This window comes from Andrena cerasifolii, chromosome 11 (assembly GCF_050908995.1).
Source record: "Andrena cerasifolii isolate SP2316 chromosome 11, iyAndCera1_principal, whole genome shotgun sequence".
Taxonomy (NCBI): domain Eukaryota; kingdom Metazoa; phylum Arthropoda; class Insecta; order Hymenoptera; family Andrenidae; genus Andrena; species Andrena cerasifolii.
Genome location: NC_135128.1, coordinates 545,441 through 566,553, shown reverse-complemented (window position 1 = coordinate 566,553; position 21,113 = coordinate 545,441). Strand labels below are relative to the sequence as shown.

General features: G+C 38.1%; 1 protein-coding gene across 1 annotated transcript in view; it reads left to right on the top strand.

The window, feature by feature from the left end:
* Positions 1-19,628, top strand: part of Dpp10 (Dipeptidyl peptidase 10) — a 655,550-nt gene extending 635,922 nt beyond the window's left edge. The window contains exons 10-11 of the mRNA XM_076823446.1: positions 19,227-19,528; positions 19,618-19,628. Of these exons, the coding sequence (XP_076679561.1) occupies positions 19,227-19,528; positions 19,618-19,628 (313 nt within the window). The remainder of the gene's footprint in view (positions 1-19,226; positions 19,529-19,617) is intronic.
* Positions 19,629-21,113: the final 1,485 nt, after the last annotated feature.

The following is a 21,113-nucleotide window of genomic DNA, read 5'->3' as shown; positions in this document are numbered from 1 at the left end:
TCCTCTATAAGCCAGGTCTGGCTTATAGAGGATATAGGCTTATATCGAGGAACTCGTATATTTTTCGCGATCGTGTCTTGCCGATCGTTTCCCAGATCAATAATATGCATGGAACAGGTAGTACAAAATACAAGACTGCGCTGGTTCCTGGAAAAAGCATGTGGAGTCGACGTATAAATGGGAGCCCGAACTCGCTGTCTCTAAGTAGTGACGGGTACGATCTTCTGGCCTGCGAGAAGGAGCGCGTTCCATCCGACGTTCCGGCGCGCCACGCCCAATGCGTGCCGCGCTGACGTCTGACGCGCAAAAGTGGCACGCAAGAACGTCCGTATAAAGGGCGCAAAAGAGTGAGCCAGCTTCGCGCCCTTGGGAGCGTCCGGCCGCGAGGCATGCTCGAAAAAGCTGACGCTGCAGTCTTATCAGGCCCCAACAACCAATGCAAAGAAAAATTAAAGTTATATTTGGGGACGTAACAATTGAGTTGTTTTCATATTTTTTTTAAAATCATACTGTTATTGTACTAAAAAATCGGAAAGAATTTATTTCTATACCTAATAATGACCAATAAATAAAACTCACCCTTTCGGACATAAATTTCCATACTTTCTTTCTATTTCAAAAACCTGTGTCACTAGGTCACTGTACCGATGCTGGTCATCGGTAAACGAAAAGATTTCTGGCAGGGTAGCGCACAGTGCTCAGCTGATCGCAGGTATACGACACCACTCAAAGTAAAGGGTCGCAACGTCAAGTGCGTTCGGGTTAATGTACCGAATATTCACTTCACTGCGCGGTTACTAACACTGATCACTTTATTTATTTATCATGGAACGTGTTGTTCCTACGTTATAAAAATTGGTGGAAATGAATTTTCACTGGGCGTCCGGAGCCGTGCATACAGCTGTGCAAATGCTCGTACAGTAGTAGTTGCGTCTCCGTTGTACTGGACATAAACCCAGAACATCGCGTAATAGTCTTGTGTAGAAAACATCCCCATAAAAGAAACTTCAAAAAAGTAAAAAAATTACACCAAGTACATGAAATCAAATAAATGACAGAAACTAGAAGATAATAATAATTATAAAATACAAAAATAGGAGTGAAATCAAAATAAGCTGCAAGTACATAAAGGTGCTTTCAGTCAAATACTTGGCCTGGCGAGGCAAGATCAAGGTGTCGATGAATAAGAATTATTTAAAAACGCAAAATAATGAAAGTGTACTCATATTGTCAGAGTTTTAAATTGACAAATTATCTGAAAGCTTGTGAAGGAAAAGGTATGGGTATTGATGATCTGAGAATACCTTGCTTCGCCGTGCCAAGTATTTGACTGAAAGAACCTTTATGTACTTGCAGCTCATTATGATTTCACACCTTTTTTTTTATTTTGTAGTTATTATTATCTTCTATTTTTTTGTGATTTACTTGATTTCATGTACTTGGCGTTTTTTTTTACCTTTTTGAAGTTTTTTTATGGGGATACGAATTACCGTGATTAAAATTACACGACGAATGTCTGCCTTATAGCTGACAAATTTATAAATTGCGTTAAATATATGTACAAATCCTACTTGAATGTTTTCTAGACGCGACAAGACTGAAAATAGTAAGAAATTAATATGAATATATAGGAATAAAAAGTAAGCATTCATACTATACAGGGTCTTATTGTTTTTTAAACAAATATTACAACACATCCCATGCCTAAAAATAAAAAGAGTGTTATGTTAGTATTCGTCGAAAAATACTTTGTTCAAAAATTTATTAAGAGCGTAGGATTTAAAGAAAACAATAACTGGCTGGAGAATATTCGCAACCGTTACTATGGACACGTTTTACATTATTTATTAATGATTACTAGTTTTCTGATCCTTAATAGTCTTATAAATTTGAAAAATAATTTACAATTTTTCCCAGTCAACTGCAGTTGTAATTTTACATATAAAGAGAGACTCGCCAATTGTACACCTCATTTTTTGCATTCTTTCCCTATCTTACCTCTCTTTAGCTTTTGCTACTCTACTGTGATGAATTTTTACATGCTTCCTTGCAATGTATTCAAATTTACTTTCCTCTAAATTTAGTATTGGTAAGGGTATAGCCGAATAAGGTGTTCAAAATTGCCCCAGAGCCAAATTCGAGTTGCGATGGGTCATTCGATAGCTTATCAAAAAATAACTATTTTTGGCAATTTTCAAGTTGATTTCTTGATCTGGGGGGTAGTAAAGGGCAAAAATTGAAAAACATGTTTTTTCTCAATTTCTGCTAAAATCAGAGATATAGCAGTTATCCAGGCACATATTATAGATTTTTTTCAGATTTTTAAATTGAAAATTCACGTTATGAAAAATGATAAACTGAAAAAAATGCGGAAAAATGCCGATTTCGTATTCACGCAATCTTGGCACCACTTTTATATTTTTACGGTAAGTACATATTACTATTACTATTATCTTGGATTTTTTCAGATTTTTTGATTTGGTGCGCCGTAGTTAGAAAAATCAAAAACTGATTCTCGCGGCGTTTTTAACGTGTCAGAGCAACTTGTGCGTCGAACTTTTGTACATTTTTCATAAAATAAATCTTTCGTGTGATGTTCAATGTCTTAGCATGCCGCGAAACAGTATATGAATTAAAGAAACTGAAAAAACCGTATCATTTGAAACTGTTATACGCCTTACATTGTAAAGTATCTACCATATTTTCCAACGGCGTTGGTGGCGCAGCGGTAGAGTGTCGAGCTGCTATACCGCTGCAAACTTTTTAAACGTAGGTTCGAGCCTCGAACTACCAAGTTCCTTAGGCTAAGTTTTTTTTTTCGTTAATTACATATATTTCCTAACTTTACGACACAACGATCAATATTTATTTTCAAATGTTTTAAGAATATTTGAAAAACATATTAACCTGAAATATACGTAAATATGAGTATGGAGTTTAATGCCGGAATAGCCTACTGAGTTTGGTGCATAATCAATATAACATCTGTAGGTTTTGCTGTTAATATGTCGTGATCTTTCTTCGAATTTAATAATATTCTTTCTCTCTTTGACACAACGAAGATTAATATTATTCTCTTCATCCATCAATTCTGCTAAATATGAGATTGCTTGAGACAATTGATAGAAACCAGTAAACAGAATTTTGAGATCTTTCTCTGTCATTTCCGGAAACTCCATACTCATATTTACGTATATTTCAGGTTAATATGTTTTTCAAATATTCTTAAAACATTTGAAAATAAATATTGATCGTTGTGTCGTAAAGTTAGGAAATATATGTAATTAACGAAAAAAAAACTTAGCCTAAGGAACTTGGTAGTTCGAGGCTCGAACCTACGTTTAAAAAGTTTGCAGCGGTATAGCAGCTCGACACTCTACCGCTTTTTTTTTTTTTTTTTTTAAATACGTTTATTTTTGCCAACAATTTTATATGCTTCATACATAACGTGAACAATATAACAAGAATATCCTTAAACGTATAAATAGGAACTATGTGTGTGTGTATATTGTTATATACACTATGTAAACTATAGACTCTAAACCATAGAGTACGCTTAGTCTTTGTTCTCTTATTCTAGACGAGTAGCACTTATTGCCTTTTTGGTGTCTTATTCACAGCAGTTTGTAAAGCGCTTGTGTGTTGTACTATAAACGGTATAGAGGCGGCAGTTCTATACGAAATCCTTAATATTAGGGGGGGTAAGGGAGAATAGAAAATATATAATTAGATTAAATTGAGCGATATGTATAGATGTGTCTGAGAGACATTTCTTAATTTTCCTAATTTGAGCAATGGCCTGTTAGTCAGGCTTATATGTTAGACTTAATTCTAGATTGCTATAAGTCTTATTTTATCTTACTATATAACTTTGCGCTTAGGAGTTTGTCATAGCCACCAGTATCTCTCGGAATTATTCCTGTGTTTGTCGCTTATGTCTATGTCTGATAATTTGTACATAAATCTGAGATTTTCTTCTTCTGATATTAAATCTACCTTATAATCTAATTTTTTGTTATAGTTTTTCCTATTTATATGGTATATCAGAGGTAGATTATTTTCCGTTTGTATGTATCCCTTGGAATCAAAGTATATAAACGATTCTGGCGGGGTATAGCCAGATAGTCTTGCTTTTTCGTAATAAATTGGGTTTGGGTATAATACATGCGCGATGTTGGGATTCTCGGTCACGTGGCGGGCCCCTGCCCAATGGTCCCTAATAAGCTTGAGCAGAAACAGGTCAATCCGCAGAAGTTTTGCTTCTTCGTATATTTTGTAGTTATTTATTCTTTTTGTAAAGCCGCTCTCCGGCGATCTATATCTGCTCAAGCACGCTCTCAAGCACTTTCTCTCGAAAAGTCTCATTTTCTCCATAGTTCCCGCGCAAATATTGAACCATATTTGACAGCCATAGGACAGTATGGGCCTGATTAGAGCTTTGTAGCATAATACCTTTACATCTTTATGTAGGTCTTTTGAATAAAAAAGTCTCTTATGTGCTAAGAATGCTTTTTCGGCTTTTTCTATTTGCGTTATAATGTGAGTGTTGTGGTTTAGTCTAAAGTCCAGGAAGATTCCTAAATATCGTACTACTGTTTTATGCGGAATTGTTTTTTGAATGTCATTAACCTCGTGTAATGCGAATTTTTTAGTGTCTTCGAACGTCAGCATTTGCGTTTGAAATCTTTGATATGTACGGCCTGAACAGGATTGTCCCGCATTTGTTTGTATTTATTTTTAATTTCCATGTGTGAAAGAAATCTTGTAATTTGTCAAATATATCTTGTAATGCTCTATTTATTTCTGATGGTTTGTTGTCTCTTATATAGATGAGGAGATCATCTGCGAAGGCTATGGCAAATTTATTCTTGTCACTGTTCAGACCGTACATATGCAACAGATTACTAGTGTAAATATTGAATAGGATGGGGGAGTTTACTGTTCCTTGTTGGAGTCCATTTCTTATGTTGAAGCTAATTGTTGATCTCTCGTCCCCATCAACGACTACAAATTTTTTGTCGTGGAGCATTTTCCACAATAACTTTATTAGTTGACTTGGGAAGCCTTTGTTGCTCAAAATAAAAATCAGACCATCAAGTCATACCGTGTCGAACGCCTTTTCGAGGTCCACAAAGCAGGCGCCCACGCAGTCACCCGCGTTTCTCGCCCAGCATATATCGGATGTAAATTTAGTTAACGCGTGGATTGTGGAGTGTTTGAACCGGAATCCAAATTGGGTGTTTGGTATTATGTCGTTCTCTTTGCAGAAATGTGTAATTGAGTTATGCCTGTTCTCCAGGCATTTGGGAAGTATGTGTTATTTAGGCAGTTGTTGAAGATAATTGTGTAGTAATATATGTACATTGGTGGTAATTTTTTTAATATTATGTTGGGGATTCCGTCGAAGCTAGATGATTTTTTATTATTTAGGTTTTTGAAAATATGAGTCATTTCTATAAAATTTGTGAAATAGTTTCCGGGGTTGTCTGTTTGTGAGGGGTTGTCTGCTCTGTTGCTAGGCGAAAATACGCATACCTTTGTATCATTTGCTCTGTCTGTATTCATTTCCTCCACTAAAGCCTCTACTCTAGCCTTAACTATGTTGCTTAACTGTGGCTTGCCCATGTCGTCGTTCTGCGTGTGGACCCTCTGGAAATGCGCTCCCAAGGTGTTTAGCTTATCAACCGGATCTGTTATAATGAAATTGTCTAAACTGTCTTTATTTAAAGTATTTGTTTTAACGTTCGCTTCATTTAATAAATCGGAGGTATTGATGGGAATCTTTAGGGATTCTATGTTACTATTGTTTTTGTTTCTAAATATACTATTAATTGAAGGGAATAACTCTCTAGATTTACTAGTGCTTATTTTGTTTATTCTGTTCTTCCAGTGAATACTGATTGATTTTTGAAATTCTATTTTTATTGAGTATCTTATTTTTTTCAGTAGTTTTTTGAGTTTTCTGATTAATGATTGTATACTGATGTTGGAGGTCGGTCGTCTACTTAGATTTTTGAGTTGTGTCAGGATGTAACTTTTTTCTTGGCGGAGAGTTTTTATTTCGTCTGTAATGAATCTGTCTGTGGAGTTCGTATTTAAGTTGATGCTAGGTACTGATTCGTCTATTGCTTTTAAAATGTTTTCGTTTATTTTTTCTAGTAGGGTGTCTATTTCTGTTGTAGAGAGGCTACGGTCGTTTGGTATTTCTAGGTCTGCTCCTGTGTTTAGAAGAGAGTTACTGTAACGGTTCCAGTTCGTCTTTCGGAAGTTTTTATTTTCTTTGGTGATGTTCTTTTCGAATTCCATGAGAGTTGTTTGTTCTATCTGTACTGTCATGTTAATTGCTTTATGGTCGCTGTCAAATTCTATGCATCTTAGTTTGTTTGTTTTTAGGTTTATAATTTTGATCCGGTTGTCTGACAAACATAGGTCCAGAAAAGCTCCACTCCTACTGAACGACGGCGAGGCTGTACCTCTTAGGGATATTTTATATTGTAGTCTATTTCGCTTATGCCATAGATGTAGCGCGGTGCCTCTTGCATTTTTTATGGAGTTCCCCCATGCTTCGTGTTTGGCATTAAGGTCTCCTGCCAACAAATAGTAAACGTTTGCTCGGTCAAGTCCGAGACCCTCAAAAAGGCGTTCGAATTCGATCATAAATTCTTTTTTGCTGTTGCACGCTGCGTATGCTGCTATAAAATAAAATTTTATGTTATTTGGGAGGTTTGTTTCCACAATTGTGGTTTCTAATACTTCGTTTGGCTGATTAGAGCTTAACTTTACAGTTTTATATTTTATTTCTCTTCTTATTAGGACAGCTGTTCCCCCACCCTGACGCGCGTTTGCTCTATCTGTGCGTATTAAGTTATAATTTTTTAAATTGACTTTGTGTGATGGGTTTAATTTAGTCTCACATAATAAGGCTATTGTTGGTTTTTGACGTTCCAAGAACTCTGCTAAATTCGCTCTCCTCTCGTTTGATATTATTGAATTTACGTTTATTGATATAATCTTAAGATTCTCTATTTCTATTTTGTTGTTATGTGGGGAATTGAATTTTATATTTCAAGGTTTAGTAACTTGCTTATGGCGCTGATTTTTTTGGAGTTTTCCTGGACTTGTTCAGTTAATTTGCTGATATTTGCGTTAATTGATAATTCTATTGCTTTTTTTATTTCGTCTAACCACTCAGGAGAGGATGGAAGAGGGTTGGGATGGATTTTAATCTGTGGAACTTCAAAGTATGCTTTTGGAATGGTCTCTGTGGTTCGTTTGCCCGACAACGCTTGACTGTAAGAAACATTGTTGCTAATTCTTTTGCTTATGCTTTCTATTTTTTTCTCCTTGAGGAGGAGATTTTGTGATCTCTTATTGTCAATTCTGGATTGGTTCTCCTGTAACTTAGGACATCCTCTATAGGATGCTGGGTGCCCGTAATTATTGCAATTAATGCAGTAAGGTTTGTCTAAGTTATTAGATCTATTTTCGTGGTTTAGAGGGGGTAATTTACAGTTACCTGGTTCATGCTTATTATCACATTTGACGCACCTATATTCGAGGTTGCAATTGCTTGCTGTATGACCTATTCTCTGGCATCTTTTGCATTGAATTTGTGTTTGTTTGATAAGCCTTTCCCACTTAATTGCAGAATATAGAATAATTTTTATTTCTTTTAATCTCTCTACTTTGCACGCGTTACGCAGAGACAGTTTAATTAGGAATGCTGATAATTTTTTATTTTCCTTTTTGGATCGAGCTGTTTGGAAGTTATCTACACTAATGAAGTTTAATCCTTGGCTATACTTCCGAAAACCGGTCAAACCCGATTGGGCTGAAATTTTGCAAATAGCTTCATTTTGCATAAAAATAACGTTTGCGAGAAGGATTTTTGGCGACTCGAAAATTTTTTTTTTACCATTTCAATGTCATTCTCTATCTTACCGACAGAGCGGAGAATCGGATTCAACAGTTATTCAGTGCATTCTCCTTATTAATCTCCTAAAATCTATAAAACAGAGATCAACTTAGAAAGAGATATCAGCTTGATACTGGGTATTAGTATTGGTTTTGGGCTAGTTTGGGGCGGGGGGCGCGCGCCCGCTCGCGGGCGCGTAAAGCATGGTAGCGAACCGATGTGAGTTTACACGGGGCCAAGCTTCAATGCATTCTCAACATTATTGAACGATATTAAATATGTATATACAGGAGAATAATAAGGAGAATGCACTGAATAACTGTTGTATCCTATTCTCGACTCTGTCGGTAAGGTAGGGAACGGCATTGAAATGGTAAAAAAAAAATTCGAGTCGCCAAAAATCCTTCTCGCAAACGTTATTTTTATGCAAAATGAAGCTATTTGCAAAATTTCAGCCCAATCGGGTTTGACCGGTTTTCGGAAGTTTCGCCTAATCCTTCAATTTTTAATTTTTTTAATTCGTCTAGAACCTCATTAGCTTCGAAGTTTCCGTCGAGGTTTTTTAATATAAAATGTTGCATTCTTTCACTTTTAGGTGTGAAAGTAAAGAACTGAATATTGCTGTTTTTTAAAAGGATACATAATTTCCTGAATTCGGGTACTGTTTCAGTTTGAAGTGAAATTTTTGTTTCGTTAATTTTCTTTGATACAAAGTTTATGTTTGAGCCTGAGTTTTTTTTTATTAATTCTATAATTTCTTTAGCGGACTTATGGCTTACGTTAATGGGAGGAGGTTTAGCTGCTTTGGTTTCACAGCTGTCGTTGGATGTTGATGGCTGTTGCTGCGATGGGTCCAAGGAAGCGGTTCTCATCACTGAGTTCCCCTTCGATATGTTTCTCGAGAATTTTGGTCTTTTTCCCTCGTTGTCCTTGATATTGCTATGATTGGAATTGGGGATGCTCCTCTTCATATTGGTGTTGTGGCTTGGTCTTGAGGGGGCTTCTGTATGTGTAGATTTCTCCATCTGTGTGTTGGTTATGTCATCGTCTTCGGTGTTTGTTAATGCTTGGAATCTGTTGTTGGTTGTAATTTTGGGGAGTGATTTTGGGTTACTCTCCTGTGAGCTTTCTGTGTTGGTGTTTTCTTCTAATCTACTTGAGAGTTTAAGAATTGTTTCTTGTAGATTGACTATGATTTTGAGCAGGTCCTCGTACGAAGGTTTTGTATTATCGTCAGCTTCCTGTTCATTCCAGTCCATCTTCGTTGAAGGGTGAGGTTTTTGGCTTTTTTCCATATTTGTTTTTTCTTTATATATTGACTTCGCTTGAAGGGATTTATTCTTTGTTAATTTCGGTGTTGGCTTTAGTTTTTTAGCTGATTTGCTTTTATAGATTTGGCTAAGCAATTTTTCAGACACTCTACCGCTGCGCCACCGACGCCGTTGGAAAATATGGTAGATACTTTACAATGTAAGGCGCATAACAGTTTCAAATGATACGGTTTTTTCAGTTTCTTTAATTCATATACTGTTTCGCGGCATGCTAAGACATTGAACATCACACGAAAGATTTATTTTATGAAAAATGTACAAAAGTTCGACGCACAAGTTGCTCTGACACGTTAAAAACGCCGCGAGAATCAGTTTTTGATTTTTCTAACTACGGCGCACCAAATCAAAAAATCTGAAAAAATCCAAGATAATAGTAATAGTAATATTTACTTACCGTAAAAATATAAAAGTGGTGCCAAGATTGCGTGAATACGAAATCGGCATTTTTCCGCATTTTTTTCAGTTTATCATTTTTCATAATGTGAATTTTCAATTTAAAAATCTGAAAAATTCTATAATATGTGCCTGGATAACTGCTATATCTCTGATTTTTTTCAATATTTTTCATGCAATAGGATAGCAGAAATTGAGAAAAAACATGTTTTTCAATTTTTGCCCTTTACTACCCCCCAGATCAAGATATCAACTTGAAAATTGCCAAAAATAGTTCTTTTTTGATAAGCTATCGAATGACCCATCGCAACTCGAATTTGGCTCTGGGGCAATTTTGAACACCTTATTCGGCTATACCCTTTGTTAACTTATTAAAATATGGGGAGTTCCGTACATTTAAATATTTAAATACATAGAACGGCCTTATGAAACAAATTCAGCGATGTGTCTGTACTATTGAACCAGCTTAATTTTTTTTGCAAATCGTAAGGAGACTGCAAATATGTAGACCAGTTGAAAATAAATGGAACATTTTTTTATTGTTGGATAAATTAGTGCTGCGAACCCGTATTGATCGTCTTGTTACTTTGTTGGCAATTCATTTTCTTCTCTGAAAAAATTACAAAGTTAATTTTGTGGTGATTTCACACATTTTGTAGTATTTATTGATGCCTGGATAATTTTTTTATTCTCTCGGGGTTATTTTTTTTTTTAAATATATTGCATTGTCATCCAAACTACGCACGCCTGCAAAGCATCAAGACAATTGGATTGGTGGAATTGGTGTAAATTTGAATTTTTAGATATAAAGCGAGCATACAAGAAGGAAACAGAGGATCGAAGCTGAATAAAATCATTTAATTAATATAATAATAATAATACTATGTTTCAATAAATTTTTTCTCTGACGTAGATCACACTGCATCATCTTCTGCTTCGATTACCAGTAAATATATAAAATCCACATTTTAGTTATTTTATTTACAACTTAACGTAGAACTTTTATAGAAATGGAGTGGCATTTTGCTATTATAAGTGTAGAGACTACAAAATGTGTCCGAAGGAGGTGAGAGCGTATGGCAGAAAGTCTTGTTGTAGGAAATTTAAATGCTAATGGTAATAATTCAGCGAAAATGAACGAAGACATGGAATATTTTCAACACACAATTTATTGGTTTTGGAATAAAATTAGTTTAGTCTGTTTATTGGTGAATTGAAATATTGTTAATGGGAACCTAAAAAATTAATGAATTAATGAATAGCGTGGTAAATACTGTGGATTTTATTAAAGTATTACAAATGTCTTTCACAAAAAATTGAAAAGCATCAAGGGAGATGTGTTTTCAGCGTACCTTCTTCACTAATGTGACTTGCTTTACATTGCAAACAGTCAACCATAATGTATTTTCTTAATTCTTAATGCTATGTCTATTTATAAATTTTGTCGATTTACCTTATTTGAAAAAATTTCCAGAAACTTGTGCGAAAAAACAACCCTCAAGCCTGTGCGCCCCTTCGTTTCTATAAGCTTTACATAAAAACTGTAAATTGCTGGTACAAAAATATCTGGCAATTTGAAGGCAATGCAATTTGTTACAATATATTATTTGGTAGATGCATGGTACAAATTTCCAGAAACTGATGTGAAAGAAGATGTTTCTCTGTCGAACCTTCTCCGGACAACTTTCAAGTCTGCGATCTACATAAGAAATCTATTAAAAAAATTTTTGCGGCTTACCTTGTTAATTGAGACAATAATTCAGTCTCCTATTTAGTGTAAAAACTCGTGACATTTCATATTTGGATAACTTATCTTATTTGACTCTTGGCAGGTTATGATGGATTGACACTTGGTAGGTTATAATTCAATAGTACATGTATATAGGAATATACAATGACGGACGACGATCCCTGCCGAATAATCCCGAGAGTCGACGAATCGACGAAAAGGACATGTGTTAGTCTTTCTTTTGGCTGAAGGTGTGCGTGTAACGCGTATACGTATTATGTTGACGAAAATTTGAATTGAAGAATCAGAATCAGAAGAAACATCACCGTTTCCGACTGATTCATCAGACAATATTACGATATATCTGTCATGCGTGGACCGATTTTATTGAATTTCGTCTTATTCAAAAGCTTATATGTGGTTTACATGAGAAAAATGCCTTTAAATTTAGAAAATACTGTAGGCGTGATGAGATATTAATGAAATAAGTTTCAGGTAAGGTTGGAATAGCCGTGTTTCGAGTAAAGATACACGGCAGCGACAGTTGACATATACAGGGTGTCGAAACATGTACTTGGCGTTGAGACGCTGCCGCGTCCCTAGATTTCTCTGACACGATTGCTAACTGACTGACAGGATTTTTCCAAGGAGCTTCCTCTATCCGCAAGTAGTTTCTCTCGTTTCATTATGAGTTAACTCCCACTAGGATAACAGGCTTCAGGTAAAAAGAAGCCAGCACAGTTTCGAAACACACGCACTTCGCGGAAGTGCAATGAACGAAACATCGTGCACTTTCACAGAAGCCCGAGCTCCGTCCTTTTACTGCCAATGTATAGTGCCTCTACGAGCTATAGTGACTTAGGTGTGAGGCCACTCCGCGGGGTCTTAACCGTTATCCTGCTGGGTATGGGCCGCTAAACGTGACCTCTTGCAGGACTGTGTTTAGGGAAGACCAGGACAAAACCGGGGCCCTAAAGATTAAGTATTACAATTTCGATTTTAATAAAATAAAAAAGAAATTGATTATCATTATTAAAAGACATCAATTAAGCTTTACTACTGGCTATTAAAAATTGTCTCATTGTCAGCACATATTAAATACAAATCCATTGTAGTAAGGTATATGTACAGCATTAGAACAGTTGTAATATAAATTATTTTATATTAACAACTTATTTTAAAATAAAATCACTGCATGCTTCAGGTAATTTTGGAGATTTTACCCTTTAGGACCCCGGTTTTGTCCTGGTCTTCCCTAAACACAGTCCTACAAGAGGGAGTAGGGGGCACGTTTGGCGGCCCGTACCCAGCAGGGTATCGATTAAGACCCCACTGAGTGACCTCACACCTAAGTCACTATAGCTCGTAGAGGCACTATACTTATTGCTTCAAGATATCCAGCTGACACCACGTGTTTCGGTTCGAAAGGTTCCAAAGAGACAAGAAACTTAAAGTTTTCGAGTTGTTATAAAGAAGAAAATGTATACCATTCCTATTCCCCTTTTCCGATACCGTGAGTTCACGTCTGTTACGAGGCGGAACCAATTAAGCCATCAATTACTCAAAATCGTTCTCTTTCGTCGACTCGCGGGACAATACGGCTGTTGTGAAACAACCACCGATTTACATCGAGCCAGCAAGATGTGCAGCTATGCAAAGGAATGTGCAAACGATGCAGGGTCATCGAACGCTGCACAGCCACGGGTCATCGGACGGAGACCATTAGGCCCCACCGCGACCCAAAAGACCATATATAAACCGACGCCCAAAACAGGGCAGGCTGTCTCACTTTTTCTAATCGATTAGCGATCACTACCGTGATCGTCGCGCCAATGTCAGTTCAAAGCTCAATAAATCCTTGTTCACTCTACGGTGAGTTCCAACTCTTAAAACCGGCAAAGATCCTCTACCTTCGGTCCAGACCGAATCCCCGTTCCCGGTACGTTCACCCGAATTACCGGAGCCCGGAGAACGATCCTTCCGAGGACAGCCACGGCAACCGACGAGATTCTTATGGAAGAATCTCAGCCCTGGCAACCTCGCAATAAAATTAGTGGCAGCGGTGGGATGTCGGTGCATTTGTGCTGAGATCGGAGGACGGATCTTCCCTGAGGGGGGGGGGAGGTGTGACGCCACGGCCCCACCACATGGATCACGCCGGTTAGTCTCCGCCGGCGCCGCTAGGAGGTCTGCTCTTCTCCCAAGTCCTATCGTCCACTCTTGTTCGTATATACAGGGTGTCCGCGGGAAAAATGAACAGCTGGATATGTCCTAATGTATTGGATATAAAAAAATATATAAAATATAGCGTTGCATGGTTCAGGAGGGCCAATTTATTAGCGCAGACGATTTTTTTTCGATTATTATTTTAAAAGATATGATGGTCAAGTTCAGTTTTTTGAATGGAACTATTTTTTTTTTGAAGAGGTGAGTTGATAGTGCGTTCCAAGACAAATTCAATGAGCATTAATGTATAAACTTGATTTCCACTGGTTTTTGAGATATTGCGCTTGCAAATTTACTGATTTTCACTGGAAGAAAACCCGCTGAAATAGCAAAGACCGGGGACGGTCTTGCTGGCGCCACGAGTTACCTTGCCTGTAGAAACAGACACCTACCTGCCAAAGGTCTGGGTTAGGAATGGCAGGACAATTCTTTTCCGTCAGAAATGCTACTTACTAATGTTAATGTTTCAAAATGTCATAACATTTACTCAATTTCATCATTCAGACTCAATTTTCAATATCAATAGTCTTTTAGTTCGCACTTGCTTCTACGCTCGATGGGCCGGTTTTTTTGGGAGGGATGCAAGGTCAATTGGTTAGCTTAGGAGGTGTGAAAGTTGCTAGACCAAATTTCTAAACTACAGGGAGCAGATTGTATTAGGAACAATCGGATTTGCACCCCCCCCCCCAAACGGTTGCTCTCTTGAAGAGACCCTCTTCGCAGCAATACCTCCTCCCCAATGCCCACCTTCTCTCGCACGGAATAATACGTCAACGCGTGCTTTTGTTTTGATATTGGAGCACGTGTTTATACTCGAGAGATAAGGGATTTGTTCGAATTTTTGGGGAGATTCAGGCGTCGACAGCGGGCTACCCCTTTTCTTCCTGCGTTCTCGCTAACGTATCACTCGTCTGATGATCGACAATCGACTCTCTCTAGCGCGCTCGGGCTCGCTTACATTATCGCGAGCTACCGGGTGCTATCGAGCGCTCTCAGTCGATCGCTTGCTGGGAACGTTGAAGACGCATCTTGGTGTCGCCTGCCTATTAGGCAAGGCCTTACATCGGACGATGCAACTCACCTCTTCGAAAAAAAAAACAGTTCCATTTAAAAAACTGAAATTGACCATCGTATCTTTTAAAATAATAATCGAAAAAAAATCGTCTGCGCTAATAAATTAGCCCTTCTGAACCATGCAACGCCATATTTTTTTAATTTCTTTTATCTACAATACATTAGGAGATATCCAGCTGTGTATAAAGAACATATCACACTGGTTTAAACTAGAACGTGCGTTGCATGGACGTCGCTATCACCACCATTTTTTGGAATCCTTCAATGTGAAATTTGAAATGTTCATACTCAGTAATCTTTTATTATACACACCAAAGGTTTCAAAAGCATTCTCACAACTGGCCAGAAAGGGATATGGCAACATACCGATCATTATTTATTTATTTAAATAATTATACGGGGAATACCCATGGTTTACAAGAGACAAAGCAGAGAAATTTACTAGAGAGTCTATACAATAATTAAACCAAGGATACACTGCTAACAAAGCCAACTAAACCGAACTAAAAGATAAACAAGAACTAAGAACACAAAACTAAATACTAAATACTAAATACCCCTATGTAAGTTAGTTACAGTCCTATAAAGAATCGTCCTTACCGAAGTCAAGGAGCATTGGAAGGGGTCTATGCCATTGAAATTCTGATTCTATTAATAGGCTCAATAGCGTAATGTCGATATTTCGGTACCCTTGCCGCAAAGAGAGGTCTAGAACGCATGCTCCTAACCGGAGCATTGAATGCTACTAGTGCAAGCAAGTAAGGACAATCCATATAACCTCTAATAACCTTATACAGAAAAATAATATCCGCAAAACATCTGCGCTCCTCTAAAGTGACCATCCCAAGTGATGCAAGTACAGGGTCATAGTCATGATCGTCCCAAACCACTGGATTCCCAAGGATACGAGATGCAAACCTGAAAAACTTATGCTGCACTCTTTTAATGGATTTTATAAATTTCGTATGCTTGGGGCTCCAAATAATTGAGGCCTATTCAACATGAGGTCTGACAAGGGCAAAATACAGCAGCTTCAGAGACTCGCTATTCCTGAAGTGTCTGGCAAACCTAGAAATAAAGCCCAAGGCTCTCATAGCCTTACTAGTACAGCGCAAATAGTGAGGCCGAAAGTCAAAACAAGGTGTTATGCACACCCCTAGATCGACGGCTTCAGACACTTCACTAAGTTCAACGTTATTCAATTTATACGAGTATTTCATACAAAACCTAGCAGGGAACGCTCGCAGAACAACACATTTCCCCAAGTGCAGCCGCATACTATTCGCAGTACACCAACGCTCCAACCTCATTAGATCTTGCTGTATACACTTAGCATCCTCAACCCCACGTATAACCCTGGACAATTTTAAATCATCCGCATACAACAGGAAATTGGCATCTATGAGCACATCAACGATTTCGTTAATAAATACATTAAACAGAAGGGGCCCAAGATGCGACCCCTGAGGAACGCCCGAGGTGACATTAATCGGAAACGAAAGACTATTTGATACCTTGACAATCTGTACACGACCTGAGAGATAACTTTCGAGCCAGGTTAATAAGGGCCTGCAAAACCCCCAAGAGAGGAGTTTGTGGAGCAACTCCACGTGATCGACGGTATCAAAAGCCTTTCGAAAATCAGTATATACCGTATCAACCTGCAGGCCCTCATCAAGGGCCCTGGAGACAAAGCTATGGTATACGGCAAGATTAGTAGCTGTAGAGCGCTTTGGGACAAACCCGTGCTGTTCAACGCATAAAGAACTAGTCAGCAGCGAGGATAGCATATCGATGACAATCTCCTCAAACACCTTGGGCAGTACTGATAGCTTTCTAATAGGCCGATAGTTACGAATATTTGAGCGATCACCAGTCTTGAAAACAGGAGTAACGAAGCTAGATTTCCAACGCAAGGAAAAAACTCCACTGGCCAGAGAGGTATTAAAAATATTCCAGAGAGGCCTCGAAAAAATAAAACTACACTGTTTAAAGAACAACGGTGGAATGTCATCAGCACCCGGGCCCTTACTCGAGTCAAGACCGTTTAGCTTGAAGAAAATGTCACCAATAGAGATAGTAAGATCTTTCAGATTTACGTTATTGAAAGAAGTGTGCTCTAAATTCAAGGCCGTTGACCGCCCAGCAGGAGATGTATATACCGAGCCAAAGTAGGCGGCGAAGAGATCGGCGATAGCCACAGACGTTGAAGCTGTGGAACCCTCATAGTGCATGGAACTGGAGAGGCCGTGGTCACCTCATTTAGCATTAACGAAGCTCCAGAAATTCCTAATATTATACTCTATATAGTTTTCCACACTCCTAACGTACGCACAATAGTCACACTTTGTAAGAAATTTACACTGAGATCGGAGATCGGAAAATACCAAGTAATCAGCAAGAGAATTGGAAGTTTTGAATGCTTTATACACCCTCTTCTTATTTCTAATGAGAGACCTCAAGCGTGGCGAGAACCATCGAGGATAAAAAGATCGTCTATACACCCTCACAGGCACGTAGGCAGCAATGACCTCGTCAATATGGGAATATAGACGATCAACAGCAATATCCGGATCAATTCCTCGAGTCACAGAATCTCAGTCAATAGAATTTAAGTGATTAATTATCCTAGGGAAATCGCCGTACTTAAAATCCACGTAAGTTACATTATCGCGGATTTGGTTAGTAAACGCAAATAGATCATTCAAACGCACTTTCAGCGGCGGATGATAAAAATCAGGGGAAATAAGGAAATCAATGGCATTATCCACAAAAAGCTCGATATCTTTGACAAAGATTAAATCTAATAAACTACCGTAGGAGTTACCAATACTATTCACCTGAGCTAGGCCGCAGTAGCTATAACCCTCGAGAAGGAGGTCAATGGCCGACGACTCCAATGATGGGATACCCGGTTTCTTAGAGCAAAACGAGCCAGGTCCAGTAGGCCAAACTACACGGAGGAGGTTGAAATCACCCAAGATACAGAAAGCATCATCACTATAATTATGAAACATCTCTGATACGCAGCAGACATATCTGTCATAGAGATCCGGCTGAGAGGCAGGCGGGAGATATAAGACGCCAAAGGTGACATATTTATTATGAAGGCGAACACGAACGAAGACCTGTTCCAGATCATCACGTATGGGGGTAATCACCGAGCAGGACAACGAATTCCTGATTGCAATAAGGACACCCCCACCTCGCAAACAAGAACTCGTACTGGAGGATCTATCAGACTGGTAGATGTTAAAATTAGTAAGGCCCAGCTCAGACGATGAAATAGACGAATTTAGTCAGGTTTCGACAAAGACTAGAATATCATATTGGACGGCAGAACACAATAGAGCAAATTTCAGATCATCTAGTTTAGTTCTCAAACCACGCACATTCTGATAATACACCATGGGGAAGCTTACTGGTTTTTTTAGGTAGGATCCCGTGTTCTATTAATCGCAACGATGGACGGCACACCATGGTTATAACGGATGGTCCAGTTCATCTTGCCCCGCTCATGAAGTTCCTTCAGTCTACCCCTGAGCTGATCCGGTGCCTGGCGCTGAGTCCTCGTCCTGTCGTCAGTGATTTTGCAAGGTCCCGAATAGCGAGACTTGCCTCTTAAAACGCTGATGACCATATCCAGTGACTTAAGGCCAACATATAGGGGTCTCGGGGCTGAACATCTTCGATTATGATGGGCGATTTCAATTTGAACATCAAAGACAGAGCCAATTACGAGAGATCGAAAGAATTTATGTTCCGAGATCTCGGCGTGGATGTTGTAACCGAACCCACGCAGAGCATCCCGTTGGGTACTTCGTGTATCGATTTACTTTGTGTTGTGCTTGTGAAATATATCCAACATTATATGTAAAAATTATGTAAGCTACATTTCTTATTACATACCTATGTTGATTATAACAAATTTAAAAAAGCGCTTTGAAACCATACTCGACTAGCTGATTTCAACTCTTCGATTTGCAAGGCGTAGTTCGACGGTCAAAACTGACGGCTCAATCAACATTGAGCATATTGGGTTCTTTTAAGGTCGTGTACCTTTTGAAGGTAGAGTTTTGTGCAACGGACTATATACTATTGCTCGCAACATAACTCCTTCTTCGTAGCTCTTAGAGGAAGAAATTAAAAAATGCTTTCCGAAAATCAGTCGAGACTGATGATGTGGGCATCTGTATGATACCCTAACCGGGCTGTTAGCGGGCCACGGTTTACTGCAGGTTGATAACTGAAGATATTTGGCTTCCTACGCGCTACAAACTAATTAAGAAAACATCCGGAAAATAACTTGTAGAACTCGAAGAAAGTTTTACGGCTTAAGCATTAATTGCTACAATCTTATTTCTCTACGTTCGAAAGGCAATAAACCGTGTTCCGCTACATCTTCAATGCTAGGCATTGAGGGTCGTACCACCGCCTGATTTACAAAAATTTCTTATTCAGTAATAACTTATTTAATTACCCAAAATTCTGTTCTAAACCATTTAGTATGCATAATACCAGTACTATTCCATAAAACTAACCTACTTCTTTTATATAGATATTTTATAGGTATACCATCCACGCACCCAGGTCAGAGACATCTTTATTACGTGAGTTCTCTCTTACCACATGTCGGATCGTCTTTGCATCCTGCTGTTTGCATTACTTGCACAGAAACATCAGAAAATAATCGAAATGATCAACGAAGAACTCTTTCTCGTCATCATAGTGTTTGGTCTGACAGTAGTTATGTACATAATCAGTATGAGACGCAAACGGAGAATACGCCAGATATGGATCACGGTCAGCCAAAAGAGAAAGTTACAAAGAAAGAAAAATCAAAAGCAAATGTTTCGCCAAGTAAGTATAAAATAATAAATTCAAATTAAACAGATGATTACGGTTTATTACACATTTGATGAAGACTTAATGAGTCAATTTTTCTGCAGTAATTAATTGATGCCTTTCGTACTACACTCTTCACAATAATTAAAGGATCACCTCTAGGAGCCCGAAAGTAGGGGCAAGTTCACATGGTCATAACTCCGGTAAAAATAGCCGTATCAATATTTTGAATATATGGTTTGAAAGCGTGGAATCTCCACTTTCAGCTGTTTTCCCCAAATTTTAGGTGCATTGCGTTTCGGCAAAGTTATAGCAATATAAAAAGCACTTGGTCAATTTTAAAATTTTTCTTCACCTTTGCGATGTTCCACGGGGAATATGATTTTTTTTAACACAAATTCCATTACACCAGTCGAAATCGGCTACTTTCCTATGTAAGAAAAGAGTAACAAATTTCTTGTGCGATTTTTTTTGGCCGAATTATTCAACTTTGAAGTAAAACCCGTCTTTTTTACTTTAATTGTTTCTAGTAAGCGAAAAAATCATCATAGAACGTTTATGAAAAAAAAACAGAAATATTAGTCTTTTCTCTTTAAGACGCATCTTCGACTTTTGCGATTCGGGTAAAATTTCGCTCTCTTATGTCCTTTCCAAAACATGCTAAAAAAAGCATAAATTCCATTTTCTCTTCATCTCGCTGTATTTTCGCGACGGATGATCGGAACATCAATGTTTTAAGGGTGTAGACACGGGTAATGCAGCGCGCTGTATACCAACACAATCTGGCCCGAAACATGGGTTCGGGATTTTTCGTTTTTCGTCCTTATATGAGCAGATTTTGGGCTGGGCGAGGTCTCATTCGAAAGAGGAAGGTTCAATGCGGAGCGCTCTGCTCATGGTTCAACGAGATTGTGTTGATATGTAATAATATCAGTGTCCAAAGTAAAGCAAAAGTCGACAAAATATACCTGCAGAATCCAAGCATTTTTAGATCTCTAAAAGAGTTTCGAGACTCAAACGGTGAGCAGAGCGCTCCGTGAACCTTCTTCTTTCGAACGAGACCTCTGCCAGGCCAAAATCTGCTCACATAAGAACGAAAAACGAAAAATCGTGACTGCATTCCCAAATCAGAGTTCGGCCATATTGGCGATAATACAGAGCAAATCACGTGACAAATTTAGTTGAGGCAGCAGATACGAGATGGCGCCTACTCGGGAGGACTACCAACGTGCATTCATAGCAAAACTGAAGCGATAGCTGGATACACGAGCCAAAATAAAAGCATGATGGAGTCAATGTATGGATTTTCGGACGATTGTAGGTTAGATTATATTCATTTTAGGCATAAATTGACATAGGAACTGCTGGAAATTGTATACATTTACTAAATTAACGCTTTTACCGTTACATATACATCACTTGAAATCGCTGTCGTATTTATGTCATAGTAATTCAGGCAGTTAGAACAACAACGGACTAACCTACATTAAAAAAAATTTCCTATTATACATCGATGGCTTACAATTAGTGCACACATATTGTATGTCCACTTCTAGCATTTTTGAGAAAAACAGGTTCAAACATTCAATGGTACTTTATA